This window comes from Vigna unguiculata, chromosome 7 (genome assembly GCF_004118075.2).
Source record: "Vigna unguiculata cultivar IT97K-499-35 chromosome 7, ASM411807v1, whole genome shotgun sequence".
NCBI classification, from domain to species: Eukaryota; Viridiplantae; Streptophyta; class Magnoliopsida; order Fabales; family Fabaceae; genus Vigna; species Vigna unguiculata.
The window spans coordinates 29827138-29843717 of NC_040285.1; the positions used below are offsets into that span (position 1 = coordinate 29827138).

The window sequence follows — 16580 nt, forward strand, 5'->3', positions numbered from 1 at the left end:
ATTCTCTTCAAATAATAAAAAACTGTTCACCATTCTCAAAAAACTTACACCCTCTTTTCAAAACCCATTTTCTGTAGTATTAACCAGTTATTAAACACTTTTGAGAAAAACCAGATATAGAGAGAGAAAGAGAGTATACATGGTATGATACAGCTAGTGCCCTTATGCACATCTACAGAGACATTGCACTATATATTACATTATGATATCCAATTTTCATCCATCCATCCAAAGAAAAGTGAATCCCAAGGACACAATTTTCAGAATGTAGAGTCACTCCACCACACCACCCAGAATCCCTTTCTCTACTGATTCAGCTAAAAGGCCAAACCTTCAATCACAACCCTTCATTTCTCATTTCCTTAATCAGACTCTCTCTGAATCTGATAGCACCACACCACATCGTACCATACCACACACACATTCATACCCTTCAAGTTTTCTCCTTTTTTTTCCTTTCTTTCCCCCTCCAAAACTGTCATGATTTGATCCTCTCATCTCTCAACACCACACACTCAAATGGGTCTTCCTTTAAAGTCTCTATTTCTTTTTTTGTTTCTGATTTTGTCCTCAGAGCTTGCTGAATCTGCTTCTGATTACACCACCTTGGTCTACAAGGGCTGCTCCAAGGAACCTTTTACAGATCCAAATGGGGTATACTCGCAAGCCCTTTCAGCACTGTTTGGTTCATTGGTCTCACAATCCACTAAAACCAAGTTCTTTAAGGCCACAACAGGGAGTGGCCAAGCCTCCATGACTGGGCTCTTCCAATGCAGAGGGGACCTATCCAACTCTGATTGCTATAACTGTGTGAGCAGACTCCCGGTCTTGTCTGACAAATTGTGTGGCAAAACCACAGCTGCTAGAGTCCAGCTTCTAGGTTGCTACATGCTGTACGAGGTTACTGGGTTTGCACAAATCTCGGGGATGCAAATTTTGTACAAGACTTGTGGGGCAACCAATGCGGCTGGAAGAGGGTTTGAGGAGAGGAGGGACACTGCTTTTTCCGTGATGGAAAATGGGGTGGTGAGTGCTCATGGCTTCTATGCAACCAGCTATCAGTCTTTGTATGTGATGGGACAGTGTGAAGGAGATGTTGGTGATTCTGATTGTGGGGAGTGTATAAAAAATGCTGTGCAGAGGGCTGAGGTAGAATGTGGCAGTTCCATTTCAGGCCAGGTTTATTTGTACAAGTGCTTCATCAGTTATAGCTATTATCCTAATGGGGTTCCAGGAAGACACTCTTCATCTGCGGCTTCATCTTCCTCTGGTTCCTTCTCCTCATCTCCTTCTGGTAATAACTAATACCTAAACACCAAAAGAGATAATATTGACAGAAGAGACTGTTCATTTCTCTTGTCATATTGAATGTGTTTGTTTGTCTTTGTTTAATTTCACATACACACAGCAATTTTGCTTTAATTGTTCCATTGTTCAAATGCAATGGTGAATGTTCAACATTCCTTCCTCAATGTGGATCGTATTTGGATTGTGAAGTGTTTTGTAGCTAATTGATGTAATGGCAGGGCAAAATCCAGGGAAGACAGTGGCTATAATATTAGGAGGGGCAGCTGGAGTGGCTTTTGTGGTTATATGCTTGTTGTTTGCTAGGAGTTTGAAGAAGAAACATGATGGTATGTGTTAAACATCACTATATGGAATGGTTGGTTTTTAACATTACTAGGTTCAGTTTGTAGTTTGGTTTCTACATTTCTATATTCTGCTTCTGTCATCTAACAACATCATTTTCCTGCACAGATTATTGACAGTCGAAGATGATTGATTGAGGAGGCATAATTCTTCATGCAATGGATTGTTTCTATATATAGCTTTTGGATGAAAAAGATTGAAAATTTCTGGTAATTAGACTTTAGCAGATAGGAAAAGAGTCTGGGACGGTTAAATTTGGGACTCTAATTCTTGTAGTTAGGTGAGATGATTTTGCTGTGAAGAAGGGTGTAATTAGCTCATGAAAGTGACATTTTTTTACATTACAAGGTAAAGATGAAATATACCTAGAGTAATGAATGTTTGTCATCCTGAATGGGTGAAAATTTTGTGTCTATTTCTTTATCATTTGGATGATTCTTTATTCCCTTCTCTCCACAGTACTGAGTCTCTATTTTTGCATCAATAACTTTAACTTTTTAAAAAGTTGCATCATCCTCTCTCCTCCCTTTTTCCAAGCTTCCCCTCTCCAACACATGTTTTGGTTTGTGTGTTTAGGTAGACAATGACAGATACACTACTTCAAGTCAATTCTAATTAACTAAACATTTAAGTTACCGAGGGAAGAAGCAAAAGTTGGCACAGTATTTGGAGTTTCTGTGTGGCATTAACCTGAAAAGTCTGTGTTATGTTATTAACAAAGGCAGGAAGAAGTTTAGCTTTGGAATCATGGCATGTGCTTTGTGTCTTCTGCTTTCCTCATGGTTGTGTTGTGGGAAAATAATCATGTGTGGTCTACTTACTAGTATTTCTTTTCTCATTCATTCAGAAGAAAAAAGCAAATATCACCATAGCTATTTTTCAATCTGTCTATGCTTTGAGAGTAAGCATTGTAGATTTTCTGGTGGAACATTAATGCTTTGCCATTTACACTTCAAAAGTTCAGCATTTAGTATATTCAGGATTACTCTGGTACATGATTCACCCCCAAAAAAAGGATTTACATTGACACAGAAAAATTTAGAGGAAAAGATGTTCATTTCTAAAGTCAAGTATGTCATCAAATTCAATATTTTTATTTCTCATATTCATAGGAATTTGGGAAATAACTAGTATTTTTGAGTTTTCACAACTAAATATGATTCAAAATGGATAAGATGTGAAGTTGAGTGTAGCTCTTATATTAAGTTTGATGGCACTGTACCTTTTCTTTTGATGAAGCATCGAACCTAATCTTCTTGCAGAGTTAATTCATCGAAACAAAGAGACATTTTCACTGGCTCTTGGGTTTAAAGCAAAAGATGTGTTATTTGTAACTTGTAAACATATTCACAGTCACATAGACTATTAAATTTCTCAATTGTAAAACCTTAGATAATCATGTTAGTTTGAGCTGTTGCTTATTTTATTTTTATCTAAAAAAGAAACTTGCAATATGACCTAAAAAATGTTTAGTTTACAGATTTGATGAACTTACTTACGAGATTATTATGTCCATGGTAGAATCAAATGATGTCCATGATAATAAAGGAAATTTGAAATTTTAGAACTTTAATATAAGGATAGTTTAATTGAAAACATTGAAACTTTTAAGAAAACGTTATTAACTAAGATTTTAGGGGATTTCATTAATGTAAATTTGAAAATAACTATCTGTATACAATTATGGTAACATGATCTAAGACTGATAAGTTATTAAATTTTTTGAATAAGGAAAAAATAAGAAGATAAAATAAGTTGTTGTTTTTTATAATTTAAAATTAGTTTGTGAATAAATTGAAATTAAAAGAAGTTATATTAAATGATTTTTATACATTATGTATAAACTAATGTTAATTTATGGAGAAGTTAATTTTTTTATTTATGTATTTTAAGAGTGTTTAGTTAAAAGTTAGTATAATTTTTTTTAAGCTTAGTGTTAAATCCTAAATGGAAATTTTTGGTTAATTTCCAATACAAAATGTGCTGATTATTTAGTTTTATTTAGCTTTTTTAGTTATGAATGTCTGAACATCAACACTCTTTTATTTATTTCCTTTTATTCATAACTTTCAAATTGAAACATTTTCTTCATTTATATGTAGTTTTAATAATTTCAAATAAAATAATTATTTGTGTTGAAATATAAATAGCATTAATTTTCATTTTAATAAACACTTCAATCAAACTCTTTTACATCTTTTTCATTAGGTCTTCCTTTGATAAGAGTGTTGTCAAAAACTAAACTTAATTAAACTAAACTATAAAAAATTACATTAATTTTATTAAAATAAACTATTTTTAGTTGCTTTTTAAAAACTAAACTACTTAAAAAAAAGAAAAGAAAAAACTCAGCACACTATTGTAATTATTATAAGAATGAAAAACATACTTACATAATTATCTACTGTTAAGTGAATTTTCGATTGTGGTTTTTCATCAATAAACTTAAATTTGAAGTTGTTTAGTTCCTTAATAATATCTGCATTGTATTGCCATGATTTTACATTGTCAATGGCTAGTTTCCTTCCAAACTTTTATATTTGTGTTAGCTTATTAATAAATATACTATTGAAAAAATTGGTGGTTATATATTACTAATAAATGAATTTATGTATTAATTTGAGTTGAAAGAAATAATAATAAAATCTTTTTTGTTTTTTTTCCTTCTAGTGTATTAACAATGCAATTCAATCATTTACACCAGTTAGGTCTCCAAAGAAGGAAAAAACAAGCTCATTTTAGTAGTTTGAACTACATTTTAGTCAATTTAATTTGGACAAATTATTCTCTAGTTTAGTTGAATTTTTATGCAATTTAATTCAATTTAACACATTTGAAAACTTCTATTCAAATGGTGTTCTAGGAACCTGCTTATGAAAATTTATTACCTTCATTACTTTTTCTTTATTTATAACTATTTTAGCATATTTTGTTACGAAAAAATATGTATATTTAATGAATTATTTCTTTTCAATTTGGTTTAGTTGTTGAAGCTATAATAGTTCTATTTAGTTGTTTAGTATAAAAAATTAACTAAACAGTTTATTTTGTAACATCCCGTTTTTATAGTTTTTAAACTATTAAGCGAAACATTTAAATTTCAATAATTCAGAAGCAGTTAATGACATAGGTCAGCATAACTAGTACAGTCATCCAAAAGAAGTGCATACACTGATCAATATGTACAGCCCACATCACTGAAGGTTACGAAACATCCTAAACATTTACTAGAGAAACAAGTGGCTACTACAGCTGGGAAACGTCTGGGAACTCACTCAACGTCGGTCCGGGAAGGGTGTACCTTCACCTACACTTTTATCTGCTCGCGCCGTTCATTAAAGACGGTCATTGCAAAAGAAAAATAGAAGACACACAGAACACAAAAGAAACTAAAAGGGTAAGCTAACTGGACACGGAGTAAATCATGCAATTGGTATTTTTATTCTACCACAGAGAATATACTTTTGTTACATAATCAATTAAAAATCAATCCAATTAATCCTGGCCATAACATCACACCTCATTCTAGACTCGATATCCGGATTATGTAAGTGGCATTGGAGCTCTTGGTGACTTGCACTTGAAGTGGCTTCTAAACTCTGCAGAGTCTTAGGCACAAGGGGTATTCACCCAACCACTCTCAAGGTAAATCCCATCACCTCTATGATGGATCGGAATCATAGACCAGGACCTCCTGCTACTTCCCCCGACGTAATCCATCACACTCTATTTGAGTCTTAATGGTTACTGGAAGCGTCAGGATGTCACCAATTTGAGTCCTCATGCCCTTACATTCACTAAACCACATACTTTAGGATTTCCCTTGAAATCCTAACTATAACATACTCCATTCACATCACACTCACACCCAAAGTTTGCATACAGTTTAACATACATAAAGATCTCACACAATTATCAACCCTCATCATCTTAAAGCAACCAATCAAGCATCAAGGAAACAAAACAGTGGGAAAAACAGTCTTCTGCAGGGGATCTCGCTTAGGCTAGAGGGTCTCGCCTAAGCTAGAGAGGTTATCTCGCTTAGGCGGGCTACCCTCGCCTGGGCGAGAGCCCTTACAGTGGCAAAGAGAAGTTCTGGACGAATTCTCGCTCAGGCGAAGCAGGCTCGCCTAGGCGAGAGGCTATCTCGCTCAAGCGACTTCAGCTCGCCTAGGCGAGATTTCGCACAATGACAGAGGTGAGCTTCTGGTATTTTCGCTCAGGCGAGACCAACTCGCCTAGGCGAAACTACCAGAAAATCCTCCCTGTTCTGCACATGCAAACTCGCCCAAAGGTCATCCCCACTCAATTTCATACTTTAGCAGTCTCAAACGTCAATTAAACAAGCAATCATGCAATCAAAGCACTCCCAAACGCAATTCACACCAAAATGAGTTACAAAGTTAGCTTCCCTTACCTTTTTGCCAAGACTTTAACTGGTGGACTCAAGCAGATTTACAAGACAGCAGAGTTTTAGCTTAACCTAGAGGAATTCATCACAACGACATGGAGAAGAAAGAATTTCGTGATTAGATTCAGAAATCAGCGAGTAACTAGAGGATTCTAGCTGGAACCGAACCCAATTTTAAAAGAAACCTACCTTGGGGAATGAAGGTTTGAGGGAGGAAGCTGCGGAGGTTCCTGCTGGTTGGTTCTTCCAGAATCTGAGTAGGAAAAAGGAAATGGTGAGATGGCAGCACAGAGAGAGGGAATGGAAGAGAGTTTGGAGTTGCAGAGGAGAGTGGAAGGAATGAGGAAGAAGAGTGAGCTTCTGTTTTGGAAGAGGGTAAAAAGAGAGGTATTACATATTTCATCTCAGTTCAATACATAATTAATTTAGTTTAGTTTTCTAACAGTACTTCACAGGTTAGCTTTTTCTACAAAAACTAAATTATGATCAGTCCAAGTCTCTCTCCATGCATCTGAATGCAGTGGTACAGTTGGAGGGTCAAAGTTTAATTTAATGTATCATCTTTCAGGTCCAAGTTGCTGCTATGGAGAGGATACAGACAAAGGGTGATTGCTTCCAAGAGGATTAAATAACACATCATCTCTTAATGACAGTTAAGAGAAATTAATCCACTTTTTATCTCTACTGAACTAACTAAAGAGATAATAATGGATAGAAAAGATAAAATAAATGTTTGATAACCATTGGAATGCATTTGACAATACTCTTACTATATAATCTCGAAGACAATTATTATAAAAATTAAGCTTATCAGTTAAGGTAGTTGATCATTAATTGACCATGTTAAGTTGTTTTATAGGATGTTTAGGTCATCTTCCCATAAATAAAATAAAATAAACTGTGGTGTCTATAGATTTCTTTTAAAATTAATATATGAATTGTATTATTTTTTAATCTGTGCACAAAAAAAATTAAGCATATAAAAATAAACAAAAATAACTCCTCCAAATGTGTAACCTTAAAGCCAGTGATCTAGCACTCTTAAAAAGAAACACTAGTATACAGTGAAGACGATTCTCCGTTGTAAAGGTTCCCAGCTGCTTTATAATTCAGTCACCGGCAATAGTATAATATAAGTTCTTCTCCATCTCTACTAAGAATGTCACCATTCTTGTTTCTCCAAAAATAGTATGAGTAGTTCTCCATCTCTACAAATAATGTTTCAATTTTTGTTTCTCAGATTGTTCTATGTATTGAAATTTCTATGATCCATGTCTCACTTTTTATTAGCACAAGCAATGCGGGCGGTATCCTAACTACAGCTTCTCTGATTGTAAAGGTTGAGGCTTGAGAGTGTTCTGCTTGGAGCTCTCTTACACACTAATGAGCACTGACCCGAAGCCAATAAGAGTGCACATGAGTTTGCCTCTTCAATTTCAAAATAGCTTTGGAATCACTGTTCATCTACTGGAGCATTTAAACTGAACAACACCTCATTTACTCCTTTTAACCTGCCAAAGCCATGGTAACCCAGATTGCGTGCAGCATCACTAAATTGAAACGCAGTGGCTGAAGCAATTGCTTAAGCGAACAAACTCTTAAGCAAAATTTCTAAAGTTGAAATGAAATGATAAAGGGAAACAGTAGTAACGACGATAGTTTAGATCATATGACCGTTGTGACAGCCACATCATAAACCGTTATCAACTCATTTCTAATACTATTGCTCTTGACTTCTATTCTAATGGTTATGGCTCAATAGTCATCTCTAACGCCCTTGTCTCCGTGCAAGAGGAGTAGATTAGCATAAGACAAATTTTCATTCTGGAGAGTGCACAAACAAACTGAAGAACATGAAATACCCTTTTGACCCAATGGCATTGTCCTGTAAAAAGTAGTGACAGAAAAGCATGGTGTAATTGTAACATTGAAATAGAAACAGAAAGATTAAGAATCAATTTAGCAAAAATAAAACTAAAATGGCATAAAAAGGGGAAAAAGTGTAATAAAAAAATCATATTACCAGTGATCAACCCTTTTGTGATCATTTTGGGGCATTCTGATACGATACCAGTCTCCATTCTGAATTCCCGGTTGCAAAGGCTTTAGGTTGCATTTCATATATTCTAAAATTCATTGGAGTGCTGTTAACATTAACACTTGATGATAATCAAATAACAGAACCTCTTGTTACCAATAGTTGCCGCAAGAACATTCGCCATTTCTAAAATGGTGAAATCTCTTCCTATCTCTGACAATTATCTCTCGATCTACTACTTTGGAGATAAATTTGAATGCACTATGGCAGTCCCCGCAAATCCTCAAATTTTTGAAAACCCGAATTGTAGCTCCTAAAGGAATTTTCATAATTCCGTAAACAACAGCAAGCTTTTCACTATGAGTAGACAAAGCATTTTCCTTTTGTTCAGATTCCATATCATGCAATACATACTTTGTATCAGGAACATAACCCAATTTCTTCATTTCGTGTACCAGATGCTCCAGATATTTATACACAGCATGCACCTCAGGGTGTACAGCATCATCAACCAAAAAGACATGGACCATGTTTTCAACCTCAATCCAACTACACCCAGGTTCCTTCTTAACCCCTCGCTCCCTCATTAATTTCCTCACCCTGGCAACTTCATCCCACTGACCTAAAGTGGCATACATATTGGAAAGACTAATGTAGGTTCCATCTTGCTGTGGCATAAGCTTTAAGAGCTTTTCAGCAGCTTGAATACCTAATTCCGTGTTCCCATGAATCCGACAACCAGAAAGAAGAGCCTCCCAAATTGGTGCGCTGGGCTCAAAAGGCATTGATTCGGTGACATTCTTTGCTTCCGAGAACATACCAGCACGACATAACAAATCAATCAAACGAGAATAATGATCCTCTTCTGGGGTTATACCATAATGGGCCCGCATTGTATCAAAATAATGGCGTCCCTCTTTGACCAAACCTGCATGGCTACAAGCAGAGAGAATTGTGAGAAAAGTTATCCGATCAGGTAATATATCCTCCTTCAACATCTGTTCATAGAGTTGAATGGCTTTTACACCGTGCCCATGTTGTGCAAGAGCAGCAATCATGGCATTCCAGGAAACTGAATCCACATACGGCATTGTGACAAACACTGTATCAGCGGCTTCAACAAGACCACACCTTGCATACATTGTAATCAGTGCGTTGCCAACTGAGAGGCTTGAATCATGACCTAACCGTATTATCTGAGAGTGTAGTTGTTGTCCATTGTCTAATGATCCCAGAACAGAACAAGAGGCAATTGCTCCAGCATATGCATAATCACATGGTTCCAATCCCTCTAACTTTATCTGGTTGAATAGCTTCAAACCGTCTTCTCCAAACCCATTTTGTGCTAAGCCTGATATCATCACAGTCCACGTCAACAGGCTCCTCTCCGGCATTTCCCCGAAAATGGAATTAGCTTCCTCAATACATCGAGCATTGACATACCCAGACAAAATCGCATTCCATGAAACAAGATCTTTCACAGGCATCTTGTCAAAAACTTGTTTCGCCTCAGCCAGTTTACCAAATCTAGTGTAGAAAGTAATCAAAACATTATTCACAGATAAAACAAAATGCTGTGATGGCTGCAACACTGTTCTTAGAACGTAAGCATGCACCTGTCTTCCAATATAGAACAACCCAGCATTAGAAGCAGCACTAATTACACTGGTGTAAGTGTACTCATCCAGCTGAATTCCCAAGGAATGCATTTTTCTTAACAAGTCAAACGCCGACTCATAAAAACCCCTGTGCACATAGCCAGAAATCATGGCATTCCAAGCAACGGCAATGTGATCAGTCATTCCATCAAGAAGCTCACGCGCGGCAACAAGGTCACCATTCCTGACATAGCCAGCAATGATGGTAGTCCAAGAAGGTTCATCCCTCACACCACGAGGTGCCTCATCAAAGAGCTTTCTAGCAGATGCCATCAACAAACAAGAGTCTACCAAAGGCGAAGAGGCGCAACCAACATAAGAACTCATCAAAGCATTCAAAACAGAAGGCCCACAGAGTACACCCCTCTTGAGAACCTCACAGTGAAACTGCTGACAATGCCTCTCTTCATCAGCTATCAGAGACAGGGCGCCAAGAACGCTTGAGAAGGAAAACGGGTCGGGAACAAAACCGAGCCTTTTCATTTGTATGAAGAGTTGGAGAGCGGCGTGACCATCGTGACTGTGGGAAAAGGCAGTGATCATGGCGTTGTAACTGACGGTATCACGAATGGTCAAGGGGGTGGCGTTGAAGAGTTGGTGGGCGAGTTTGATGTTGCCAGCAGCAGAGTAGGCGGAAAGCAGGGTGGTAGTTGCGACGATATCAGGTTTGGGAATTCTGTCGAACAGGTGGCGGGCATAAGTGATGTTGGAGGATTTGCAGTAACGATCGATGAGACGGTTGATGATGAGAGGGAACGGCTTGAAACCTGAGGTGAGGATGTGAGCATGGACGGCACGTGCGAGGGAGGTGTGGGTGAGTTGGGCCAAGTAACGATTGCCCATACTCCGAACGTCCATGTTGGTGAAGCGTCACAGTGCCTCCTCATTCAAACCTGGAGGATAATTGCTTTCACAATCCTTCACCTTCGTCCTGTTACGTAGCTTGTTTAGTTTGGTACTGTTTCATGCTAAGAATTGATACCATGATGAAGAACAGTTGTCGACATTTTCTTGGGACACTTCCCCAACCTCAGCGTGTTTTTTCTTGTTTGGTTCCTTTTTATATACATCCTTAGTGTGGTGTTTTTGGCGGGTGTTCTCGTGCTGGTTCAAGGAGAGTATTTATTTTTCTGTTAGATTCGCTTCAGGTTTAGGTTAAAGAAATGGATTTGCTTCAGGTGTGATGAATCAGGAGTTAATTTACCTTCATCTTGTCTTGAATCGATTTAATCATAGATTAAAAGAGTTTGTGATTCAATTTGAACTACATTTCAGAAGAGTAATTTTTTTCTAACTCAATCTTTTTGGTGATAAATCGAATTGACTCATAAATTTAAACTCATTTTGCCATCAAAATGGATTAAGTTTACTAATGTTTTTAAAATTTAATGAAGAGGATAAATAGTTGACCAAATTATATATTTATCTCACATTTACTTTATTTAATATTTGAGAGTATAGAGAAAAGGGAAAGTAATTCAAATCATATTTTGCTTTAATAACTACATTATTCTAAAATGTCTGTATCGAAATCCAAATTTACCTTTCATATGCTATTTTTAGGGACCGTTTGACCGCATGATGTTATGTTATCCCTGACCATTGTGTATGAAATTGGCTTTATTTTAGACCGTTATGGTTTTACAGAATTGATTGTAGTTAATTTGATTTTGAAGTTAAAGGTAGTAGTTTGTTTTTTTGTTTGAATAACATAATAAAAAAGTTTCCTTTTGAAGAAACTATTGTTTGAATTGTATGAATCGAAATTAGATGTTTTTTTTTCTTTCATTTCGTGTTAATTATTAAATTAAACATACATGTTAAATATTTCTATTTTTAAAATAGAACCCATAACCATTATAAAAATATTAAGATTGGATCATAAAAATAGTAAAATTGTAAAATTAGCAACAGTTGAAAAGTACCTAAATTAAATAAAAACTACTAGAAAGAAACATAATGTAAAATGCAATACAAATTTGAGTGCATATTGAGGGTGAATGAGAAACGAGAACTGACAACAAAGCTAAAATGAGTAGTTCGCATTAAATTTATATCCACTCAAGCGTCACGTAATCTACATACAAAACATACAGTATACGTAGAAAAATGTAAGATTCATGTTTGCTCCAAGGTATTAATTTCTAATACACATTAGATACCATGAATCGCTGCTATATGATATGCTTCCTCAAACAAGCTAAAAAGAAAGATTAAAAATGGGGGAAAACTGCAATATATATGATGACCCTTCGGGCATTGGCTTCTTCCTTAGAGAATCTTGCACGTGCGCATGAAATGGTCATTCAAAATTTTGAGGCAAGTATAGCATGCAGAAGTGGCTATATTACATGAAACACCAAAGCATGCATCATTGTATTCTCTCTTTTTGTATGGCAGGAAACCTAATCCTAGATTAAGATCACACTAAATTTTTATCGCCAAAAAACTGGTATCTAGTCATGCTCCTAGATTTCACCAAAACTAAAATCTCCAGGGTACCTTTTCGAACTTTATGCTACCTTTATGGGTTTTTTTCTTTCCTACAGAATCAGTTTCTTCTTTAGACCCAGGTTCCCTGTGTTTTCTTGTCTCTGGAGGAAAATCAGTGACATCATGCGATCTAACTTTGCAATGTGCGTGTCGATTTTGCAACACTGCACCATTCTTTGAAGTAGAAAGTCTTCCATCTCTAGTCTTGTTTCGATTTCCAATCATACTGTCATTATCTAAATACAAAAAAGTATTCCAAGCTCTGTAAGCAATCACGTCTGGGAACTAGCAAGCACCAAGATAACTCGTATCTCCATATATAAAAAACTAGAATCAGTATTGAACATAAATACATAAAACATACCGAGTAAGATTTAAAAGGGAGTTTTATTTGCATCTATTTTACTTCAAAATACGTCTATTATTGATTTGTGCCAGGTGCACAAATCACAATTGTTCAGAATTATTGATTTGAGGGAAAATTGAAGTAGAGTGTGAAAGGGAACACAAAATAGGCAAGCTAAGTTACGTAGAATGGTTGCTGACGATTGCATTCATTAATACAGAACTCACAAAATTACACCCACACCTTTTACATAGGTCACACTGCTAAAACATAGGTCACACTGCTAAAACAATTTCCTAATAACATAAAACAGCTCTGTATTCCTTGACAGGTCTAAATGTCATTATCTGAAACATAGGTTAGGGCTTTTATCTGAAAATCCCATTTTGCCAACATGTGTATTGCATCCCTTTGGAAAAAATTTTAACGGATAATAGGATATCTATACTCAGCTTTAGTGGCCAATCAAAAGAAACCCGAGATATTGCTATGCATATTATAAATCATGATAGTTCTTATGATCTCATTGTCAATCTTAGATTCAGAAAAAAATTCAGATATTCAAATTGCAAGAGGCATCTAGTACACAAATAAATTTAGCTAACAAAATCGGATGAAAATTATGAGATTTTACCAGGACTAGAAATGACAGCACGAGGGGGAGGAATTGAACTGGCTCTAATATTTACTTTAATTTCATCAGTACTGCCATCCTTCTCAGATCCTGTAGTTACTGGAGAATCAGATGCCAAACTGAAGTCTCCAGAATCTTCAGTTACGGGTACTCTTGGAATAGCTACATGCGGAACATAACACTCCGGTACTCTGACAACAGAAGGCATGGAGACAACTTTCTTGTCTGTCACTGTAAAATCAGACAATAGCGATTCTTTTCTATATTTAGTAAAATGAATATGATAGATCATAAAGACCAACTACAATTTTGACTAACTAGACGAATGAAAATGTTTAGCGTAATAATGCCAATATTGCATATATAATACAAATCACACTCTCAACCTCCAAATTTAGGCCAAAACTGCAGTGAAAAACCAATCATAAACTAAAACTAACAAAAGGGAAAAGGAAAACAACATCACTCACTCATCCATGTGATTACTAACCCAACTACTGCTTCAAAAATCTTTAAGCATGAAGATTAATGATAAAATCAGGATAATTCGTGCATTAAGAAACGTAAAACAAACAATCACATAAATGCCAACTCTAACAAAAAACTTCAGCTATTCGAGGTCTCAAACGTTTTCTCGAACAGTTTAGTTGCAAATTAAAACCAGCAAAAGAAAACAAAATAAAACACATGTTAAAAGAGTTCAAATACAATTTTAATCAAATTTTACTCTGTTTTATTGAATCCCCAATCTTTCTCCTTTTAAAATAGGGGATACTTGGTCTCTTGTTTTAGAAATTGGTCTATTTCGCTTTTAATCTTTAATTTTATATATATACTATTTTTCTTTTATTTAGTTCAATTGAAACTATAGATTAATTCAAATTAATATAAAAATAATTTAAAATATATATATATATATATATATATATATATATATATATATATATGTAGATAAAATTAACAATGAATCAAAATTGGGAGCTTTCTAATAATGGAATTTAAACACGGGGGACACAATTTGCAAACTAAATAAAAAGAAAAAAAATTGTATTTAAACGAAAACAAATTAGCAATACCTGGAGAAGATGGCTGCAAATACAGAGACAGGAAAGCTTTGAGACCAAGTTCACCGTCGTCATCGTGTCTTACCTTCACCTTCGGATACACTGAAAGTTGCAAACAAACATATAAACAAAAGCAGCACACACAGATGGTAAAAACAAGAACTATAAAACAGGATTGAAATTACGAACTTGTTTGATTTAGGTAGAAAGTGAAATATGGAAAATCGGAGAAGAGAAAGTGTAGAGAGAGAGAGAGAGAGAGAGAGAATAAGAAGGCGTGTGATTGATTGTGAGGAAAAGGAATGATTAGGTTGAGTCAAAGGAGTGATCGATTCCTTTCCCTTTCGCTCGTTCCGCGTTGCGTTGCGTTGCGTTGCGTTGCATCATTGCATTGCACTGCTCCATTTCATCGCACCTGGGGAATGGTGGGGTCCACATTTACGCCACCTAAGTTGATTCCTTATTCAATTCAACTACGTTTTCAACGCTTCTTTTATCCTTCCACTCTTTTTGTTTTTCGATTCCCATTTCCTATTTAATAGCTTTTAATCACTTTTATTTGCTTTCAATGTCTACATTTATATTGCCTTTTTGAGTTATTACGTTGTAGCAAAAGGTTGCTCCATTTCTTTTTACAAAAATGGCTCTTCGATCATATTCAAAATTTCAATTGAATAATAATATTTCATGAAATCTTATGCTATATAAAAGGTCGAAATAAAACAATAATTTTAACTTGAATGACGTTTATAACTTGAGTATTTCTATAAATTAATTTTTTTTTCAATAAATGAATATATAAAATGTTTTCGCTGATGTAACTTTCTATTTTATTTAAGAAATAAAAAAGGAATTCGAAATATGTTTAGTTAAATTTTAAAAAGTATATGTTTTTCAACAACCAATATAAAAATTATTTCCCATTAATGTTACTAAGCTTGCTAGCCATTACTCGCTCCTGATTCAGTCAGTAACTTTTATTCTCATTGAATTTGGAATGGTGAGCCGCAATGTTGAGTATAAGAGAGCATTTAATCATGATAGATAATGTTAATTTTTTTTATAGACTAATAGTTTTATTTAAATATATGATTAGAATAAAAGATGTCTTATCATATTTACATTTTGAGATGTGAACTTTTTTAAAGTAAAATAATATATATGTATATATATATATATATATATATATATATATATAAATGTATTTATATAATATAAAAAAGTATTATTTTTGTAATTATTTTAAATTTTAAACATAAAAAAATTTTAAAATAAAATAAAATAAAATAAAATAAAAAAACGGGTTGGCGGACTGGCCAGTTTTGGCCTGCTAAATTGGCGGGTTAGGCGGACCAAATTACAACGAGTTGATGGGCTGAAAAGTTTCAACCCGGCTCACCCTTTTTTTGACGGGCTGGCAGACCGACCCAATAGGCCTGATCCGTTTTGACATCCCTAATTATGGCACACTAGGTGGATGTAGTATGATGAATGTCATCATAAAAGTTACCAACCATTTAAAAAGCTATCACACTATGATAAAATGATTAACTCATATCTAATCAGGTCATTCTTTGAATGCCTACAAATACATTAATTTTTCCACAAAGAGAGAACTAACCCACAACATATTTTTTGTATGCAAATTTCGTACTCAACTCTCTCATTATATATTATTTAGATCCTTAAACTCTTACAATTTTTTCTATACAAATGTTTATTATCCTATTCACGAGTTTAAATTTATGCATAATTACAAATGTTTTTACCAACCAAAATTGTCTATCATTCAAACCTTAGAAACCAATGTATGTTTATCTTTCTATTATTCGTGAATGGCAGAATTTGGACAAAAAAATTATGATTATTAAATTAGATTTTTTATATGTAATTTTTTTTAGTTAAAAAAAATTCTTCATTTTCTCTTTTCATTTTCTATGCTTAAAACAAACACACGTAATAGTATAATTCAAAAAAATCTAACTATCATTCACTATTATATCATGATAAACCATGAATACCATTTTAGATAAGTCTTTCGTACCTTGTTAATAGGGATGGCAACGGGTTGGGTCGGGCACGGATAGTGCCTACCCGCAACCCGACCCGCCAAAACAAAATCCGCCTGCTACCCGCCTGTTTATCTGCCGGGTATCCGCTTAAAAAATACCCGCGGATATTTGTAAAACCTGCAAGTACCCGTGGATACCTGATACCCGCAAATATTTAAAAAATATATATATTATATGAATTGTTTAATATAAAATTATAAAATTAAAATATAAA

The 16580-nt window shown here is 34.8% G+C and overlaps 3 protein-coding genes and 1 long non-coding RNA gene across 5 annotated transcripts; 1 reads left to right on the forward strand and 3 right to left on the reverse strand.

Moving 5' to 3' along the window:
• Positions 1-97: 97 nt before the first annotated feature.
• Positions 98-2054, forward strand: LOC114190394 (plasmodesmata-located protein 2-like). Its single transcript, XM_028079257.1, has 3 exons — positions 98-1294; positions 1527-1634; positions 1759-2054. The coding sequence occupies exons 1-3, from the start codon at positions 520-522 to the stop codon at positions 1764-1766; spliced, it is 891 nt and encodes a 296-aa protein (XP_027935058.1). The 5' UTR covers positions 98-519; the 3' UTR covers positions 1767-2054.
• Positions 2055-4723: 2669 nt separating this feature from the next.
• On the reverse strand, positions 4724-6630 carry LOC114189559. Its single transcript, XR_003605691.1, has 3 exons — positions 6251-6630; positions 6068-6133; positions 4724-4969 (listed from the first exon to the last, which is right to left on the reverse strand). It is a non-coding gene; the product is annotated as an uncharacterized LOC114189559 (long non-coding RNA).
• Positions 6631-7010: 380 nt separating this feature from the next.
• On the reverse strand, positions 7011-10949 carry LOC114190300 (pentatricopeptide repeat-containing protein At1g25360). The gene is made up of 2 exons (XM_028079132.1): positions 8085-10949; positions 7011-7946 (listed from the first exon to the last, which is right to left on the reverse strand). Exon 1 carries the CDS (start codon positions 10613-10615, stop codon positions 8252-8254), a length of 2364 nt encoding a protein of 787 aa, XP_027934933.1. The 5' UTR covers positions 10616-10949; the 3' UTR covers positions 7011-7946; positions 8085-8251.
• An 828-nt stretch (positions 10950-11777) lies between these two features.
• On the reverse strand, positions 11778-14765 carry LOC114192376. Of its 2 annotated transcripts, none has more exons than XM_028082081.1 (4): positions 14484-14765; positions 14307-14396; positions 13231-13461; positions 11778-12561 (listed from the first exon to the last, which is right to left on the reverse strand). In XM_028082081.1, coding segments are annotated over exons 1-4 (348 nt in total). In that variant the 5' UTR covers positions 14485-14765; the 3' UTR covers positions 11778-12535. The 2 variants fall into 2 exon arrangements, with proteins under 2 accessions (XP_027937882.1, XP_027937881.1); XM_028082080.1 differs by having other exon boundaries at positions 11778-12486; positions 14484-14764.
• Positions 14766-16580: the final 1815 nt, after the last annotated feature.

What these genes read in the sequence shown, in the direction of transcription:
- LOC114190394 (XM_028079257.1), top strand. Translation starts at nt 520, where the DNA reads ATGGGTCTTCCTTTAAAGTCTCTATTTCTTTTTTTGTTTCTGATTTTG. An exon ending in CTTCTCCTCATCTCCTTCTG is followed by an intron (nt 1,295 to 1,526) that starts GTAATAACTAAT and finishes ATGTAATGGCAG; the next exon opens with GGCAAAATCCAGGGAAGACA.
- LOC114190300 (XM_028079132.1), bottom strand. Translation starts at nt 10,615, where the DNA reads ATGGACGTTCGGAGTATGGGCAATCGTTACTTGGCCCAACTCACCCAC.
- LOC114192376 (XM_028082080.1), bottom strand. An exon ending in TTTGCAGCCATCTTCTCCAG is followed by an intron (nt 13,462 to 14,306) that starts GTATTGCTAATT and finishes CTGATTTTACAG; the next exon opens with TGACAGACAAGAAAGTTGTC. An exon ending in TGCTGTCATTTCTAGTCCTG is followed by an intron (nt 12,487 to 13,230) that starts GTAAAATCTCAT and finishes TTTTGTATTTAG; the next exon opens with ATAATGACAGTATGATTGGA.